Here is an 18,454-nt window from a genome sequence, read left to right on the forward strand (position 1 = left end):
CTATTGTAAATTGCCTCCAGCATTATTTCCACTTGCTGGAGGCTGCAATTTTTGCTGAACCCCAGAGCCCCTGAATAGCAGTAAATCTTTAGGCTGTCAGCAGATTGGCCTCTACAAATTTGGCTCAGTATCTAATAATATAGAGTAACTGTGCATGTGCAGAGCAGGGTGAGACACTGTATTCCTGGATTTTAAACAGTACAGGTGGTCCCTGGGTTACAAACATCCGACTTACAAACGAAGGAAGACAACAGAAAGTGAGAGTAAATATAGCCCTAGGAAGGAAAATCACTCCTGTAAGTGTTATCATGAGAAAAAGGTGTCTCCGCCAAAGCTTTATCACCAATCCTTGTTTCCACAACAACCCAAAATTTTAGAAATCCAATTGTCACAGGGACAGAAAGTGAGGTGAAATCTTCTGAAGAGAGGCACAGACAGCAAAACAAATGTTACAGGGGTGTTAACCCTTCCCTATGCTATCCAAAAAGCTTACATTTTTTTTGTTTGGCTGGATCTACACTTAAAAAATATACTGTACCTGTTCCAACTTAAAAACAAATTCAGCAGACCCTATCTTGTTTGTTTAACCCGGGGACTGCCTGTATAGGCACTTATTTTTTATGTTTTATATAACAATACCTGCAAAAGGGGCCAGCCTGAAGTGATGCAGAAGGAATTATTTTTTTAACTAAAGTTCCACTTTAAATATCTTCTCCTAATCTATTAGATCTGTTTTACTGCTCTATTCACATGTAAAAGGCCCAAGAGCAAACTTATCATTTACAACCCATGATTTACCTTTCTTCATCATCAATAATACTGATGTTGATAAAGCTCTGATTTTGCCCATGCAGGAACACCAAAGTAGCATTGGAGACTGTGTAGTCTATACCCATAGTGGCAGAAATGTCATGGGAGATGAAATCAGCTGTGACATAGCCGTATGTTCCACGTGTTCTTAGCACAGGAAACAATATCACTCCAACATCTTCTTCCACTACAACAACAAAAAAAAAAATACACTATTTACAGCATGATAAACATTGGAAGATTACACACTGATCAATAAGTCAACAGTATGATTTTTTTTTTAAACGATAACTGTTTTGGACATTGTAGGAGTGGTGAATTTCACATGTATTTCACATGTGCAATCGTCAGTATTCAATGATATACAACAACTCTATAACATGTGGATCACATGTTTTTTCCTACTGGAGCAACATTATATCAGGTTATATGGGGCCATGGGTTTAGGAAGATTCTTACTTTCTATTGGCAAGCAGACAAGTATGCTGTAGTACACTGCATGTATCATTTAAAAACAAATGGGGTGATCTTGAGCTTTAGAAGCTGAAAACTGTAATGAGTTATTGGCAACACTATGCAAGGACACAAACAATATAAATTACCTTGGACTGCAGTGAACTGTGGATCAAACTCGATAACTCCTTCTGCATTGTCGTTAGAAAGAATAATGACTCGGACCATTGAACTATTTCCTATCAGAGGAGGTTGATCTATCTGTAGCCCATTTTCTCTAATTGTATGGTCATAGCTCCTGTATAAAGAAAAATATTACTATATACATATTCCACTGATGACTGTATTCCCTACCTCACATAGTGGCTTCATCCCCTCAGCCCTACATCACTGCTGAATCCTGTAGTGACAAAGGGATTAGAGGATGGAACCATGGATAGTGGCAGTGGACAAAGGGATCTGACATTCCTGGAAGTGTTCATTGCTGAAGAGTGCAGGTAGAAGAGGACAGGTAGGACATAGGTAGCCAGTGACCTATCAAAGTTCCTTAAATGCACACATCTTGGCTCTGGATTTTTTTTAAATCTTGCAACATCATGACCCTGCCATTGTGGCCAGAGAGAGTGTTGTGTCAACATTGCAAGGAAGAACAAGAAGAGAAGAAGAGAAGAAGGCGGCGGCGTCAGAAGACCGGGCCAACGCTAGTAAAAGAGCTGTAAGAAGATAGCGGAGGCCCGGCAGAAGAACCGAAGAGCAGGACAAGACCCCAGAAGAGCGGGACAAGACCCCGAAGTCGGAAGAAGACCCCTGGACGGTGGCGACGAAAAAGAAAGCTGGGCTCCTCCGCTAGTAAAAGAGCTAGTAAAAGAGCAGAAGATAGCGGAGGAGTCCGGCGAGAAGACCCCCTAAGACGGAAGAAGAGAAGACTACCAGAGCTGTCTAATAAATTATTTTAAAAACTTGTGTTGATTTTTTATTTACACTTTTTTTCACCAGGTGAATGGGTAGGGGTACATCGTACCCCATACTCATTCACATAGGGTGGGGGGCCAGTATGTGCAGGCCCTCTTATTAAATGAGTCTTCTGTATTCCGATAAGCCCCCTGCCCGCAGACCCCGACAACCAACGGCCAGGGTTGTCGGGAAGAGGCCCTTGTCCTCATCAACATGGGGACAAGGTGCTTTGGGGTGGGGGGGCCGCAGGGCTCCCCCTTCCCCAAAGCACCCCCCATGTTGAGGGCACGCGGCTTGGTACGGCTTGGGGGGGCGCTCAGTCATCCCCACCCCCTTTCCTGACTGGCCAGGATTTTTCGGCATAGGGGTTCCCCTTTAAATCCATACCAGGTGACAGGGCCAGCGAGGTGTCAACCTCGCCGATGGAGGTGGCGACATTGACTTCCTTCGCTAGTCCTGGCTACCTGGAACGGACTTTTCTCCGTGTGTGGGCAAGTCCATTCATTTGAAGTCCGGCGGACAATTTTGAGTGAAAACTTCTTTCTAAGTCCGCCAGACTTTTGGAAAGAAAAAGTCCACTGGAGCCCACACACGGGCGGATTGTCTGGCGGAATCTGGTCCTCCGGACTAAGTCCGCCGGATACTATGATTGTGTGTACGCAGCATTAGTCACCCACTCAAACATTGCCCTGGATTCAAGGAGGACTGTGCCTATGAGTAGCCACATGCAAGCATAATACCAAGGGAGTACTGTATATGCTATGATTACTAATGGTATTGGAAAACAACTCTATGCAGGAAGGAGGAGGAGATTATGAAGATGTCTCTAAATACAAAATAAATTGTATGTTGATAACTCCTTTTTCCTGTATAAACACTTAAAATTGTTGTGTGTTGCTAAATGGCTTACCTTCCGACAAGTTTGACCTCTGTAATGAGAACAAAAAAATCCTCTGGACCTTCCGGTAGAATATCATTTTTTATCTCTATAGAAAGACCTTTCATTGTTTCATTTGGTTTGAACAGAAGTTCTCCAGAAGTATTTGTATAATCCAAGCCACTTAGTGCTGACCCATTCTTGGTTTGATATATCAGCTGAACATTTCCATATGTTCCACCTATTCGGGAGATTGTCATGTTTATCTGTTAACAACACAAATAAATAATTAGGGGCTGGTTCATTAAACCTGGATAAAAGAAAATAAGACTAGCATTGAAGCTTTTGACAAAAGCTCCCAATCAGATTTTGCATTTCACTAATTCTGGTTAAATTTTGAACTGATTTTCTATTTCCTGATGTAATCCTTTTTTTTTTCTTTTTTTAAGTAAACATGTGCTTTACTATAAAAAGCAATACAGCAGATTACTTTAACTTCCCTCCCTTTCCAACAAAACGTACCTTCTTTTCTAACCCCCACTGCTGCAATTCAGGCAGCAAGAGTACATTCAGGTATAGCACGTGACTTCTTCCTTTGTCATGGCTTGGATTCTACATAGGACTGAACATTCTCTCACCACTTAACATAGGAAAGCCATAGGAAATGTAAATATATGCTGCTGGGAGGAAGGTAATTTAAGATAACCTGTTGATTTGGACAGCACAGGTTTACTTTAAAGGGATACTATAGTCTTTACAACATTTTTTAGATATAACTGTGAAAAACAACTAATGTAAATCATTTTATCTTAATAAAGATTTAAACTGTTGTTTCCATATATTGATAGTAATTATAGTATTATAGTAATTATATGCACATATGATGACAGCCATACTGTCTTATTAAATAAAAAGGTTCTTCTTTCTTCTCAATAGTCTTGTACAATGTACAGTATGTGTCTTATGCTCAATGCCTAACCTTCTTGACTTGAATTGCATTGTAATTGTATTTCCCTTTCGTCTGTAAAGTGCTGTGCAAACTCTTGACGTTATATAAATCCTGCATAATAATGATAAAAATAATCAATGGGACCAGCTGCCTGATTTACTAGATGTAGAAGCTGCATATGAAAAAAACTATAATAAAAATTTTGCTCAAGAAAGTGAAAACTGTATAGATGTAATCCAAATGATAAAAATAATGAAAAGATCAAATAAACAATATGATAATTAAGTGGTGCTTGCTGAAACCATACTATAGTTTTCCTTAGGATGTGTCATCTGACCTGGAATTCGCAATACAAAGACATTAGGAAATAGAAGTGTATGAATGTAATTGTCCTTGGGTAAAAATTACTTTCAGGAACGTTTCTTACACAAGCATTGCATTAAAAATATGTAGTTATTAGATTATTTTCTTCCAGGGTTGAGCATGGTATACTGTACATTACAATGCTAGCTGATACTGAACATTAATATAAATTAAGTATCTGAGCTTTTGAATGATCACAATACTTTCCACATGATCAATTAAAGAGTTAGATGCTGATATTTTTGTTTTGCAAACATCTTTATTGAATTTTCAAGAGTTTTCAAGGGAGTGGTGTACAAAGAGTTAGGCACAATAAAAGAGTTCAAATAGTACATTAAAATGAAGCATACAGCATATGAAGCCTGGAATACACAACAAAGTGTATTCATTGCCACCAAATAGTAACCAATCAATTTATAACATGAAAGCCAACACTGTGCACTGGTTAATAAGGGTTGCACATTGCTGTAGATAACATGCACTCCAGTTTGTAAAAAGAAGGTAAAAAAAGAGGGGAGCAACCCAATTAGGAAGAGACACGAAAGGAGAGAAGAAATTAAAAGGTACGTATGAGGAGAGCAAAATGGGAAGAAAGGACCTTGCCTGGTAGTAAAGGGAAAGAAGGGGGGGGGGTTCCCTAGTGGTCCAATCCAGCTGCAGCATTCACAGGCTATGGAATGGAGTACCATCACACGGAGAGTAAGGTTCAGTCAGTATTCACCTGGACAATATATGTGATCCCGGTGTTAAGCACTGATATTTTTTCATAGTATAGCTGGCACTATTTTTGTTGAATGTGTAATATGCAATTCTTCTCAGTGATCTAAAATCAACATCAGTCTTTCAGCATGTAGAGTGAAGGGTACTTGAGTTGAGTTCACTCAAATAGCAAGAAATTTTAACATGCTCCTTTGTCGTGTCTGGCTCTATCCAGTTACCATTGCCAATGGATTAAAACAGCAGGTTGAGAGTAGGCAGTACCTAAGCACTGAATTTACAATTATGTTTACTCTTTTTTAACCTAGTAACCACTGACAGTAGCATAACTGATAAGAGTGCTGAGAGGGTTCACAAGAATCCTTTAAGCTCAAATAACATGGCTATCTCATTATTCTCAGCAGGCTTCTAGTGAGCTTCTACAGTGATACTCATATAACAGGGACACAATGAGTGCATTCTCCGTGAAACCGCATTATCTTTTGTTGGTGGTATACATTCTAAATACTGCCCTGTTTGTTGCTCAGTAATCACAGGGAGAGATATATAAATGAGGTGAATACATAACATTATTTGTAGCAACCACCAGGATTCAATACTAAGTAAGGCCGCGTACACACGGGCGGACTGTTGGCTCAACTTTGTCCGCTGAACAGTGTTTCAGCGGACAGTCCGCTCGTGTGTGGGGCTTCAGCGGACAGTTTCAGCGGACAGTTTGACGAACAAAGTTTTTCGGAAATTCCGAAAAACTGTCCGCTGAAACTTTGTTTGAGCGAACAGTCCGCCCGTGTGTAGGCCACTTTCGAAATGAGCAAACTGTTCCCGCTCGGAGGAAAGTCTGCTCATTACGAGCGTGTCTCCAGGTAGGCGGGGCCCGCGAAGGAGACGTCGCGGGCCCCGCCGCCTGGTATGGACTTAAAGGGGAACCCCAACGCCGAAAAAAATCGGCGTGGGGGTTCCCCCAAAGTCCACAACAGACCCTTGTCCGAGCACGCTACCCGGCCGGCCAGGCAAGGGGGGCGAGCGAGCGTGCCCCCCCTCCCGAGCCGTACCAGGCCGCGTGCCCTCAACATGGGGGGTGCCTTGGGGAAGGGGGGGCCGCGCGGCCCCCCCACCCCAAAGCACCTTGTCCCCATGTTGATGAGGACAAGGGCCTCTTCTCGACAACCCTGGCCGTTGGTTGTCGGGGTCTGCGGGCGGGGGGCTTATCGGAATCCGGGAGCCCCCTTTAATAAGGGTGCCCCCGGATACCGGCCCCCCACCCTATGTGAATGAGTATGGGGTACAATGTACCCCTACCCATTCACCTGTAAAATAAAAGTACCCCAAAAAAAAAACACAACACACGAGATAAAATATTTTATTGCACAGCTCCGGGGGTCTTCCGTCTTCGGGGGTCTTCTCGCCGGACTCCTCCGCTATCTTCGTGTAGCTCTTTTGCTAGCGGAGGAGTCCGGCTTTCTTCCTCCCCGCCGCCGGCCTCTTCTCCCGACTTCGGGGGTCTTGTCCCCCTCTTCGGTTCTTCTGCCGGGCCACCGCGCCTTCTTATAGCTCTTTTGCAGGCGGTGGCCCGATCTTCTGTCGCCGCCTTCCGTTCTTCTGTCGCCGCCTTCCGTTCTTCTGCCGGGCCACCGCACCTTCTTATAGCTCTTTTGCAGGCGGTGGCCCGGTCTTCTGTCGCCGCTGTCGCCGCCGCCTTCCGTTCTTGTTCTTCTTCTTCTTGTTCTTCTTCTTCTTCTCTAGGAGATGTTGACACGTCACTCTCTCCAGCCGGAATGCCAGAGCCGCGCTGAGCGGCCACTTATATAGTGACAATGGGGCGGTGTCACATGGTATATGTCACATGGGTTGGTCACATGGGTTGATGTCACATGGGGACTATGACATCGTAAGGGGGCGGGGTCACCATGTGACCAACCCATGTGACATATACCATGTGACACCGCCCCATTGTCACTATATAAGTGGCCGCTCAGCGCGGCTCTGGCATTCCGGCCGGAGAGAGCGACGTGTCAACATCTCCTAGAGAAGAAGAAGAACAACAAGAAGAAGAACAAGAATGGAAGGCGGCGGCGACAGCGGCGACAGAAGACCGGGCCACCGCCTGCAAAAGAGCTATAAGAAGGCGCGGTGGCCCGGCAGAAGAACCGAAGAGGGGGACAAGACCCCCGAAGTCGGGAGAAGAGGCCGGCGGCGGGGAGGAAGAAAGCCGGACTCCTCCGGCTAGCAAAAGAGCTACACGAAGATAGCGGAGGAGTCCGGCGAAAGAAGACCCCCGAAGACGGAAGACCCCCGGAGCTGTGCAATAAAATATTTTATCTCGTGTGTTGTGTTTTTTTTTTGGGTACTTTTATTTTACAGGTGAATGGGTAGGGGTACATTGTACCCCATACTCATTCACATAGGGTGGGGGGCCGGTATCCGGGGGCACCCTTATTAAAGGGGGCTCCCGGATTCCGATAAGCCCCCCACCCGCAGACCCCGACAACCAACGGCCAGGGTTGTCGGGAAGAGGCCCTTGTCCTCATCAACATGGGGACAAGGTGCTTTGGGGTGGGGGGGCCGTGCGGCCCCCCCCTTCCCCAAGGCACCCCCCATGTTGAGGGCACGCGGCCTGGTACGGCTCGGGAGGGGGGGCGCGCTCGCTCGCCCCCCTTGCCTGGCCGGCCGGGTAGCGTGCTCGGACAAGGGTCTGTTGTGGACTTTGGGGGAACCCCCACGCCGATTTTTTTCGGCGTTGGGGTTCCCCTTTAAGTCCATACCAGGCGGCGGGGCCCGCGACGTCTCCTTCGCGGGCCCCGCCTACCTGGAGACGCGCTCGAAATGAGCGGACTGTTGCCTTGTGTGTGGGCGAGTCCGCTCATTTCAAAAGTTGCGCGGACTTAGTACGACGAACAAAGTTTGCCGTATTTGTCCGCTCAAAAAGTGCCGTGTGTGGGCGTGTTCGTTCATTCAAAAGTTTGAGCGGACTGTTTGACGAACTTAGTTTCGGCAAACAGTCCCCGTGTGTGTACGCCGCCTAACTTTTAGTGGTGAATGCAAATAGAGTGGTAAACATGTTATGCTAAAGTGTTATATTAACGGATCACATTCTGTAAAGAACATTTTTGTTAAACCACTATTACACTTAAATACATTTTCTGCTTTAAAGCGGAACTTTACCCATAACAATTTGATAAAAAATAATGTTCTTCAGCAAGGAACATACATTCCACATTAATAATTATGCTACCAAAATTAATGTGTGCTGTAAATTGCCTCCTGTTTCTTCTTACTGGAACCTGACATTTTACTGAAGCCCAGAGGCCCTGAGCAGCAGTATATCATAAAGCGAAACTAAACCCATTGATTTAACCATTTAAGAAAAAAAGTTACTTTCTTGGAATGCTGGGTTGGCTAAATGTCACATTTGCTTGAGTCCTCAACCACACTGTCAAACTATCAATTGTTTGGTGTCATAACTGATCACATGTGCAGCACCATGGCAGTTTCAGAGCAGCTTCCTTAGCTATAGATGATAGGAGGGCTTAATTCCACTTTAAGGCTATCAGCAGATTGGCCTCTACAAACTCAGCAGTGCCTAAAAATGCCTGAGCATGTGCAAAGCAGTATGAAACTGTGTATTACTGGATTTTAAACAGTGTAGACACTTATTTTGAATGTTTTACATAGCTATATCTGCAAAAAGGGCCAGCCTGAAGTCATCTTGCAGGACTTTATTTTCTGACTAAAGTTCTACTTTAAAATGATTCTTTGCTAAACTGAAGAAGAGCACTGTATGTAATATAAATTCAAAAGCAGCTACTTGAAGCCAGTGTCATGAACTTACCATGCTGGTATAGTGTGAGCATAAAGAATATAGAAACAATAGCTGAACGAGGGTTACACTAGTGCTTCTAAAGAAGTGCTGTGCTCTCTCCTCCCATACCTCACTATGTTTCTGAGATCATAAGTGAGGTTTAAGGCCCTGTTACTCAACCTTGGGCCAAGGGACCATATGTTGCACTTTTCAACAGTCCAGCTCTTCAGAGTCTCTGACCATTTCCTTTAGCATTCAGCTCATATTTGGCCATCTCTTGTAGCATGCCCATAATGTCTGGCCATCTCCTGTTGCATATTTGCCATCTCTAAAAGCGTCTCTAAAAGCGTACTTTAGCATTACATCCACTTAATATTATGTACAGCTCTTTCGTAATATTAGAGGCTAAACTTGAGGCCCCATATCATAGTTGGTTGACAACTACTGACTTTGGAGTACATTTAGGTGAAGGTAGGTTAACAGTTAGCCCTTGTACACATGGTCGGAGATTCCGACGGAATGTGTCCAATCGGACCGTTTTGTTGGATATTCCGACTGTGTGTGGTCTCCATCGGACTGTTTCCATCGGAATATCCGACGGACCAACTTTTCCAACTTGCCGGTAAAATTTTCCGACAAAATGCTCCGATCGGACATACTCCGATCATGTGTAGCCTACACGGATGGACAAAGTGCCACGCATGCTCAGATCAAATTCCTAGACCAAAGCTATTGGCTACTAGCCTGAACGTAGTCCAGTCAAAATGAAATAACGTCATCACGTTATGTACAATCGGATTTTCCGACAACTTTGTCCGACCATGTGTATGCAACAGTTTCGGACAAAATACGTTGGACAAAATCCAACGGATTTGGTTGTCAGAATGTCCGACCGTGTGTACAAGGGCTTACAGTTAAGGCTGGAGTTCGTACTAAGTGTTACATCTAGGAGATGGATTGAAGTCAACTTTAAAATTTGGTGTTATGTTTAGGTTTACAGTCAGGATATATGAAAATCACTTATTACATATATAAAAATTTTTGCCAGTAAACACAACTGTATCAGTTATGTTGTGACTAAAACTAATTTGGCAATCAAACGTATAAGTGACAGTATCCTTTATCCAAAAAATGCACTTTGGCTATAATAAAGCATCATTTAAATCTATAGTAAAAGTATATCAAAATGTTTTATTTACCCATTGTGTTTCTTCTGAAATCTGTAACAATGTCTTTGAAAATTGAAACAATCCATATGGAAGATCGCTGGAAGCCATGGTTACATTTGCTAATCGCGTGGATTCATTTATAATTCCTCCTTCGCTGATTTTGCAGAGATACAACTGGTAGAAGCCTTTTTCTTCAGGTACATTGTCATCCACAGCCTACATGAAACCAAGACGGTGCAAAAAACAACAGTTTCAAATACACTAAATATCAATGTTTTTGTATTATAGTTGCTTGATTTCAATATACTTTAATGCAGCAATACTATTTTTAATAGTAGTAAATCAACATTGCATAAAAGCATTTTTGCCATCTACAAGTGTTAAAATTGTTAATGACACAAGGAAACAAACAATGAAAGAGCAAACATATTTGGCAATTATGTTTTAGCAGGGAAGATTTGGTTTCTATTTAGGGAAAAGCCCATTTACCAATCTCAACAGTTCAAACTTAATATACACACAAACATTAAAATGATTATTCACAGTAACTTATCCACTATTGGACACTCCATCCAAGCCTTTTCTCAGACAAAGTGACTATAGATCCTGCTGTGCTGACTATGTAGATAACCCTTAATGTTAAAGGGATTTTTTTTCATATAGATTGTATTAAGTGTTCATTTGTAATGCAAAGATTTTACACATTTAGTAAAAAAATATACATATAAAATATTGGTTTAAAAACATATAAACCAGCTATTTATTCATTATAAAAACCTTAAAATAGTTTTGGGGAAGAAACAAAAAACTAGCACTCCTAAACCAGACAAACTGATAAATCTTAATATATAACTTATACAATAAACATTTACCCACACATACCTGTATACTTATGACAGCAGCTGACTGCCTGTCTCTCAGTGTAACCATTCCTGATGCCTCAACAAATTCACTTGTGTAAGCAGGAGTTATATTCCAATAAACGGTCACTTCACCAAAAATCCCAGGACCACGAATTAGGCTAAAGAATAAAAAGTAACATCAGAAAAAAAAAGATTTCTCTATTGATGGTTCTCAAACGTCTGCAATCATAACAACCTTTCACATATTCTTGTAACACCTAGGTCTATGGGATCAGTAAGGCTGGATTCACATATGTGTTTGTGCCTGGGGTCTGGTGCATGTCTGTTCACCGGTGCATTTCAAGTCTGAGTTTTTGCCTGAATTCGCACCTGTACCAGATCCAAACATGCACAGGACCCTTTTTCAATCCAGACCGCGGCCGCCCTGGGCATGTGTGAACCGGCTCCACCGAGAGCAGGTCAAACTTGCATGTCATGCGAATTGGTTGTGGGGAAACATTAGATGTGCACCCAGCCTAAGACACCAGAGAGAATACTCACCTGCTCCTACAGCATCGCTTCTCGCTGGCCAGACCAGTATGGGGTATGTTCCTGACACTCAGAGATAAAAGAGAGGCTTGGATAAGCTGCAAAATGTCTTCACCATTACAAAACAAGCCCCTTTGAATGACTAACTGCCTTTAGCTAATGTCAAAGTGTCAGAATTCCTTATATCTACATTTGTTTCATTAACAAAGAGAGTATTGAAACTAAAGTGTCAGCTGATGGCCCTTAAACTAGTATTCTCAAAAGGAGAGTCACTTTTAGGGTAAACAATAGATCTCAAAGTGATGGATGAGAGTTGTTTGAGGAAATCAGTTTAGGTCTGGTCTTCATGACATCATGACATTTTTTTATTTTTTTTTATTTTTTATTTACGGCGGTTTGGTGGACTGAAAAAGTCCCTAGGGTGAATTAGTTGCACCATGAACTTTCACTTTGCTACACATTTCTTAACCTCTTCAGCTATAGTACCGGATTCCTGGCTTGTTTGCATATGCAACAACTGATGAAAAAAGTAGAAACAAGCTGTGTCATATAACAGAGAAAAAAGAGGCAATAGTGCTTTGCTTCAAATGATATGGATGTTGCTCTGCCGACTTGGGCTTGACATTGACTACATGGTAGTGCATTTAGCTGCAATGAATGTAGCATTTAAACTTAACTTTTTATATATATATTTTTTTTAATATATAAGCATCTTAACTGTAGTTTGATCTCTATTAATTCAATGAACTGTCATCTGTAACTTTATTATAACTATGTCACATATCTGCAACTTTGCTGCTGAAATGTCACCTCTATTCCCAAACACCAACAGGCATGATGGTGCATGTAGTTCCATAGCTTTAACTTGTAAGGTTCTGCCGTTACCTTTATCCCACAACACTTGTATTTAAGATTGGTTAACCACCTGCAGTTGATTCGATTACATACAAGCCCAGCCAGGGCATCTCCCTTTCTATTTAAAGGGGTTGAACACCCTGTGCAAGCACTTTTACCTACAGGTAAGCCTATATTAAGGCTTACCTGTAGGTGCATGAAATTTCTCCTAAACCTCCACATATATTTACAAAAAAGCCGCGTGCCGATGTCTACGGCACATGTGCATGTTAGAAAGGGCAGATCGTGCCGTTTCTAAAGGGGTCATGCCATGACTGACAGCTCCTGTGCGCATGCACGGGTGTGATGTCATGCGACTATGGCCTGTCACAGAGCCAGAGTTCAAGGCCCCGGAAGTAAGAGGGTTGAAGATGGACGCTCTCTGCTAGTGGGAAAAGCAGTGACATCGCAGGTTTCGGTTTCACGTAAGTGACGCATAATGGGCTAATTTGCGATGCATAGTAGCCCATTATGCTTTACCTTTGCAAGGAAATAAAGATGAAGTAAAACCCATCAAGGTTTACTTCCTCTTTAAGCTGGGCTTATTCGCTCAGGCATTGTCAAAACAACAGCTAGTGTTCCTAGTACCAGGTCCCACCGTTGTTTCTCAAGAAGAGTCCTAGTGGCTGCTGTGTTTTCTAGCAGAGTAGATTCCTAGTGTACCCTCAGTGCTTCCTTGTGTCCCTACCTTTCCAAGAAGAGTGACCCCAATATTCCTAGTGACCCTGTTTGGAACATGTCCCAGTGCCTTCCAGTGTGATCACCATAACCCCAGTGTCTTTCAGTCTGTCCTCAGTAACTAATGTGTGTTCCTACTTGCAACCTGCATCCTTGCACCTTTAGTGTTCTTTCAGGATTGCAGTGTACTTGTGCCTTTGTTTCCCTTTTGTATGTTACCAGCTTTTAGCTTTCCTGCACCTCTATGATCCTCTGTGAGTTTCTGCCTGCTATTCATTAGCATCACCTGTGTCTGCAGTCTGCCTCAGTGTCTTCCTGTGTATTTCTACTCTGTGTTCTGCTTAGCCTCCCCATTAATTTCTACTTGCACTAGTAATTCTTGTCTCTTTGCATTACTGCTCACTCCTAGTTGTCCGGTGTGTCTATGCACTTCTACCCATTCAAAGTGCCTTTGTGTTTCCATGCCCACCTCCCAGCTCAGTCTGTATTCCCTATTGTCCTGTGATCCCTGTGCCTCAGTGCTGCAAGGGACCATTGCCTGTTTATTAGCCCTTAGTTCCCAGTAGCTGCCTGCCTTGGTGAGTCTGAGAACGTTAACTTGCTAATTGTCTGCAGCGCAACCCATTTCCACTGTCATGAGTTCCTTCAACCCTGGGCCTCACTATACACGTTGTCTAGCATGCTGGGTCTCACTCACTCTCACACTCTCATACTAGTCACTGGAAGTTCAAGATGGCATGTGTGAGTGCTGCCAGCTTTGCTGCAGAGGTTGAGGGGGTAGGGAGTCTGCCTGTCAGTGTTCAGACCATACATCGCACGCTGCATCAAATTGGTCTGCATGGGACGAAATCAACCTGATGGAACAATTGACGGCCACTTTAAACTGAAAAGAGGAAAAATTCTATAAAACATGGTTTTATTGGCACAAATTCCGATCCGCTCAAGAGTGCAGCACCCTGGTGACCCCTTTCCGCAGAGCTACTTTAACAGCGCAGGTCTGCCTAACCATGCATCCCCGCATCCAAACCCCCCCTTTTTTTCCCTCCCCCACCGCCTCCCCTCTTAAATCCTCTCTTTTCTGTTCCATTCATCTCTATTGATCCAGCTTCAGCACTCTGCATTTCCTCACTGCTCTCTCTGTTTTCCGTTTTCTACCTTACTTGAAAAATTCCTCTTGAGTGCACCTGACTAGGGGCGATAAATAAGGTCTTACATTGTTACACCATAAGCTTATTTAGGTGGACTGATACTGTGTTGCCACTAACTGCGCTGCAATTACTATTTTGTGTGCTGATGCTTCCTTTCTGTTTGGATTGTTTTTGGATTCTGTATAAGTCTGTATTCAGTGTTCAAACTGTGGATGTCGATTCTGTTCTGCCCTGCCTGATGTATTCAATAAAACTTTTAAATGAAAAAAAATAATAATTAATTGGTCTGCATGACTGTCATCCAAAAAGGAAGCCTCTTCTAAAGATGATGCACAAGAAAGTCCGCAACAGTTTGCTGAAGACAAGCAGACATGGATTACTGGAACCATATCCTGTGGTCTGATGAAACGAATGCCGCGTACACATGATCGTAAATTCAGCCAGCAAAAGACCGATGAGGGCTTTTCATCAGAAAATGCGACCGTGTGTAGGCTCTATCAGACTTTTGCTGGCGGAATTTGGGCCAGCAAAAGATTGTGAGCATGTTCTCAATTTTTCAGACGCAAAAAGTTTTGATTGTCTGTAGCAATTCCGACATGCAAAATTCCTACGCATGCTTGGAAACAATTTGACGCATGCTCGGAAGCATTGAACTTAATTTTCTCGGCTTGTTGTAGTGTTGTACATCACCGCGTTCTTGGCGGTCGGAAGTTGGTGTGACCGTGTGTAGGCAACACAAGCTTGAGCGGAATTCCATTGGAAAAACCATCCAAGGCTTTTCCGTCGAGAATTCAGATCATGTGTATGTGACATTACATAAACTTATTTGGTTCAGATGGTGTTAAGCGTGTGTGGTGGCAACCAGGTGAGGAGTACAAAAACAAGTGTGTCTTGCCTACAGTCAAGCATGGTGGTAGGAGTGTCATGGTCTGGGGCTGCATGAGTGCTGCTGGCACTGGGAACCATAAATGCCAACATGTACTGTGACATACTGAAGCAGAGAATGATCCCCTCCCTTTGGAGACTGGGCTGTAGGGCAATATTCCAACATGATAAAGACCCCAAACACACCTCCAAGACGACCACTTCCTTACAAAAGAAGCAGAGGGTACAGGTGATGGACTGGCCAAGCATGTCTTTGGACCTAAACCCTATTGAGCATCTGTGGGGCATCCTCAAACAGAAGGTGGAGGAGCGCAAGGTCTCTAACATCCACCATGGAAGAGGACTCCAGCGGCAACCTGTGAAGCTCTGGTGAACTCCATGCCCAAGAGGGTTTTGAGGGACAGCCAATTTACACTGTTATATAAGCTGTACACTCACTACATTATAGCAAAGTGTAATTTCTTCAGTGTTGTCATGTATATACAGTATCTCACAAAAGTGAGTACACCCCTCACATTTTTGTAAATATTTTATTATATCTTTTCATGTTACAACACTGAAGAAATTACACTTTGCTACAATGTAAAGTAGTGAGTGTACATCTTGTATAACAGTGTAAATTTGCTGTCCCCTCAAAATAACTCAACATACAGCCATTAATGTCTAAAGCGCTGGCAACAAAAGTGAGCACACCCCTAAAAAGTAAAAAATTTCCAAATTGGGCCCAAAGTGTCAATATTTTTTGTGGCCACCATTATATTCCAACACTGCCTTAACCCTCTTGGGCATAGAGTTCCCCAGAGCTTTACAGGTTGCCACTGGAGTCCTCTTACACTCCTCCATGATTACATCACGGATCTGGTGGATGTTAGAGACCTTGCGATCCTCATCCTTTCCATTTGAGGATGCCCAACAGACACTCAATAGGTATAGGTCTGGAGAAATGCCTGGCTAGTCCATCACCTTTACCCTCAGCTTCTTTAGCAAGGCAGTGGTCATCCTGGAGATTTGGGGTCGTTATCATGTAGAAATACTGCCCTGTAGGCCCAGTCTCCGAAGGGAGGGACTCATGCTCTGCTTCATTTTGTCACAGTATATGTTGGCATTTATGGTTCCCTCAATGAACTGTAGCTCCCCAGTGCTGGCAGCACTCATGCAGCCCCAGACCATCACCCTCCCACCACCATGCTTGACTGTAGACAAGAAACACTTGTCTTTGTACTTTGCCACCACACATGCTTGACACCATCTGAACCAAATAAGTTTATCTCGGTCACATCACACCACAGGTCATGGTTCCAGTAGTTCACGTCCTTAGTCTGCTTGTCTTCAGTAAACTGTTGCAGGCTTTCTTGTGCATCATCATTAGAAGAGGCTTCCTTCTGGAACAACAGCCATGCAGACCAATTTGATGTAGTGTGCGGCATATGGTCTGAGCACTGGCAAGCTGACCCCCCACCCCTACAACCCAAAGACAAAGACACATTTCCCAAAGACAACCTCTGGATATGACGCTGAGCACGAGCACTAAACTTCTTTGGTTGACCATGGCGAGGCCTGTTCTGAGTGTAACCTGTCCTGTTAAATCACTGTATGGTCTTGGTCACCGTGCTGCAGCTCAGTTCCAGGATTTTGGCAATCTTCTTGTAGCCTAGGCCACCTTTATGTAGAGTAAAACTTATTTTTTTCAGATCCTCAGAGAGCCATGAGGTGCCATGTTGAACTTCCACTAACCAGTATGAGAGAGTATGAGAGAGTAATGAGAGAGTAATGCTGCGTACACATGACCAAACTTTCCGATGGTCTTCCCGACTGACTTTTGGCGGAGTTCTGACGGACCTTCTGAACTAACGGACTTGCCCACACACAAACGGACTAAGTCCGTTCGAAAGTCCGTTAGTTTTGAACATGATGACGTATGACGGGACTAAAAAAGGAAGTTCAATAGCCAGTAGCCAATAGCTGCCGTTTCACTTGCTTCAGAGCATGCGCCGTTTTTGGTCTGCCGGATCAGCATACAGACGAATGGTTTTCCAGATAGGAATTGAGTCCATCGGACAGATTTGAAACATGTTCTATTTCTAGGTCCGTCTGATTTTTTAAATGAAAAAACGATCGGATTAGCCCACACACGATCGGCTTGTCTGCCGGAAAGTCTGGTCGTGTGTACGCGGCATAAGAGTGATCACACCAAATTTAACACAATGCTCCCAATTCACCACTGAGACCTTGTAACACCAAGGTGTCACATGACAACAGGAAGGGAAAATGGTTAATTGGGCCCAGTTTGGACATTTTCACGTGAAATAACTCACTTTTGTTGCCAGCGGTTTAGACATTAATGGCTGTGTGTTGAGTTATTTTCAGGGGACAGAACATTTACACTGTTATACAAGCTGTATATTCACTACTTTATATTGTAGCAAAGTGTAATTTCTTCAGTGTTGTCACATTAAAAGATATAATAAAATATTTACAAAAATGTGAGGGGTTTACTCATTTTTGTGAGATACTGTATATGTATATATTAGATTGGCTTATACTGTATAATAAAAGGTTAGTAGTGGAACAATGTAGCATCATAAGAAATGACTGTGCTGCATGGAAAGTCATACTTTGTCATTGTTTAGAAGACACGGTCATCTATCTCAGGCTGTGTTTAAAGACAGGGAATAATTCTAAATGTACAGAGTGTTTTCTGTACAGTAAGCTGTACATGAAGCTATTTTTAGAGCCCTTTCTAGAGCAATGAACTTAACTTTTATGAGGTGTCAGTTAACCTTTAAACACATAAATTGTTATGTTCTAGACAGACACGTACCAGACATTATTATTTTTCTATGCTCAAAAAGAGGCACAACATATCTATGAAGGTGGAAATACTCAGGCTTATTGAAAAAGAAGTTTAAACAGCAATTCAAATTTTGAAAGATGGTTCTATTGGTTGCTACAGACAGAATTTAGCACGTTGTACTTTACCATATTTCATAACAGCCTATTTGTGATTAGTCACTTATAGTATATGTACTATAATCACTGGATTAAGAAGCTCTAAACAAATGATATTGATTACACAGATTCATATACCTGATATGCGCTGTACCATTATAGTTCCCAGAGGGCTCACCAATGAGAACATTAAGGGATGATGGGGCTATTCCAACTATACCAGCTGCTCCTACATCCCCAGCAATAACAACAGTGGCTGTACCTGTAAGGCAATAAGACAGAAGTCAGAAATATACTGTCAATCTACTGTACAACCTCAATTTAAAAAAAAGTTGGAACGCTGTTTAAAATCTACATAAAAACAGAATGCAATGATTTGCAAATCTCATAATCCCATATTTTTGTTGCCATGTTCCAA

General features: G+C 42.9%; 1 protein-coding gene across 2 annotated transcripts in view; it reads right to left on the reverse strand.

Moving 5' to 3' along the window:
- Window positions 1-18,454, reverse strand: part of ADGRV1 (adhesion G protein-coupled receptor V1) — a 710,193-nt gene that overhangs the window by 410,143 nt on the left and 281,596 nt on the right. For both annotated transcript variants that reach the window (XM_077462401.1, XM_077462400.1), the window contains 6 exons: window positions 18,175-18,298; window positions 10,974-11,112; window positions 10,122-10,307; window positions 3,128-3,360; window positions 1,413-1,561; window positions 799-997 (listed from right to left, as the gene is read on the reverse strand). In XM_077462401.1, the coding sequence (XP_077318527.1) occupies window positions 799-997; window positions 1,413-1,561; window positions 3,128-3,360; window positions 10,122-10,307; window positions 10,974-11,112; window positions 18,175-18,298 (1,030 nt within the window). The remainder of the gene's footprint in view (window positions 1-798; window positions 998-1,412; window positions 1,562-3,127; window positions 3,361-10,121; window positions 10,308-10,973; window positions 11,113-18,174; window positions 18,299-18,454) is intronic.

Source organism: Lithobates pipiens, unplaced genomic scaffold (genome assembly GCF_037356315.1).
Source record: "Lithobates pipiens isolate NorthernLeopardFrog02 unplaced genomic scaffold, aLitPip1_a1.2 Scaffold_3, whole genome shotgun sequence".
In the NCBI taxonomy this organism is placed as follows: Eukaryota; Metazoa; Chordata; class Amphibia; order Anura; family Ranidae; genus Lithobates; species Lithobates pipiens.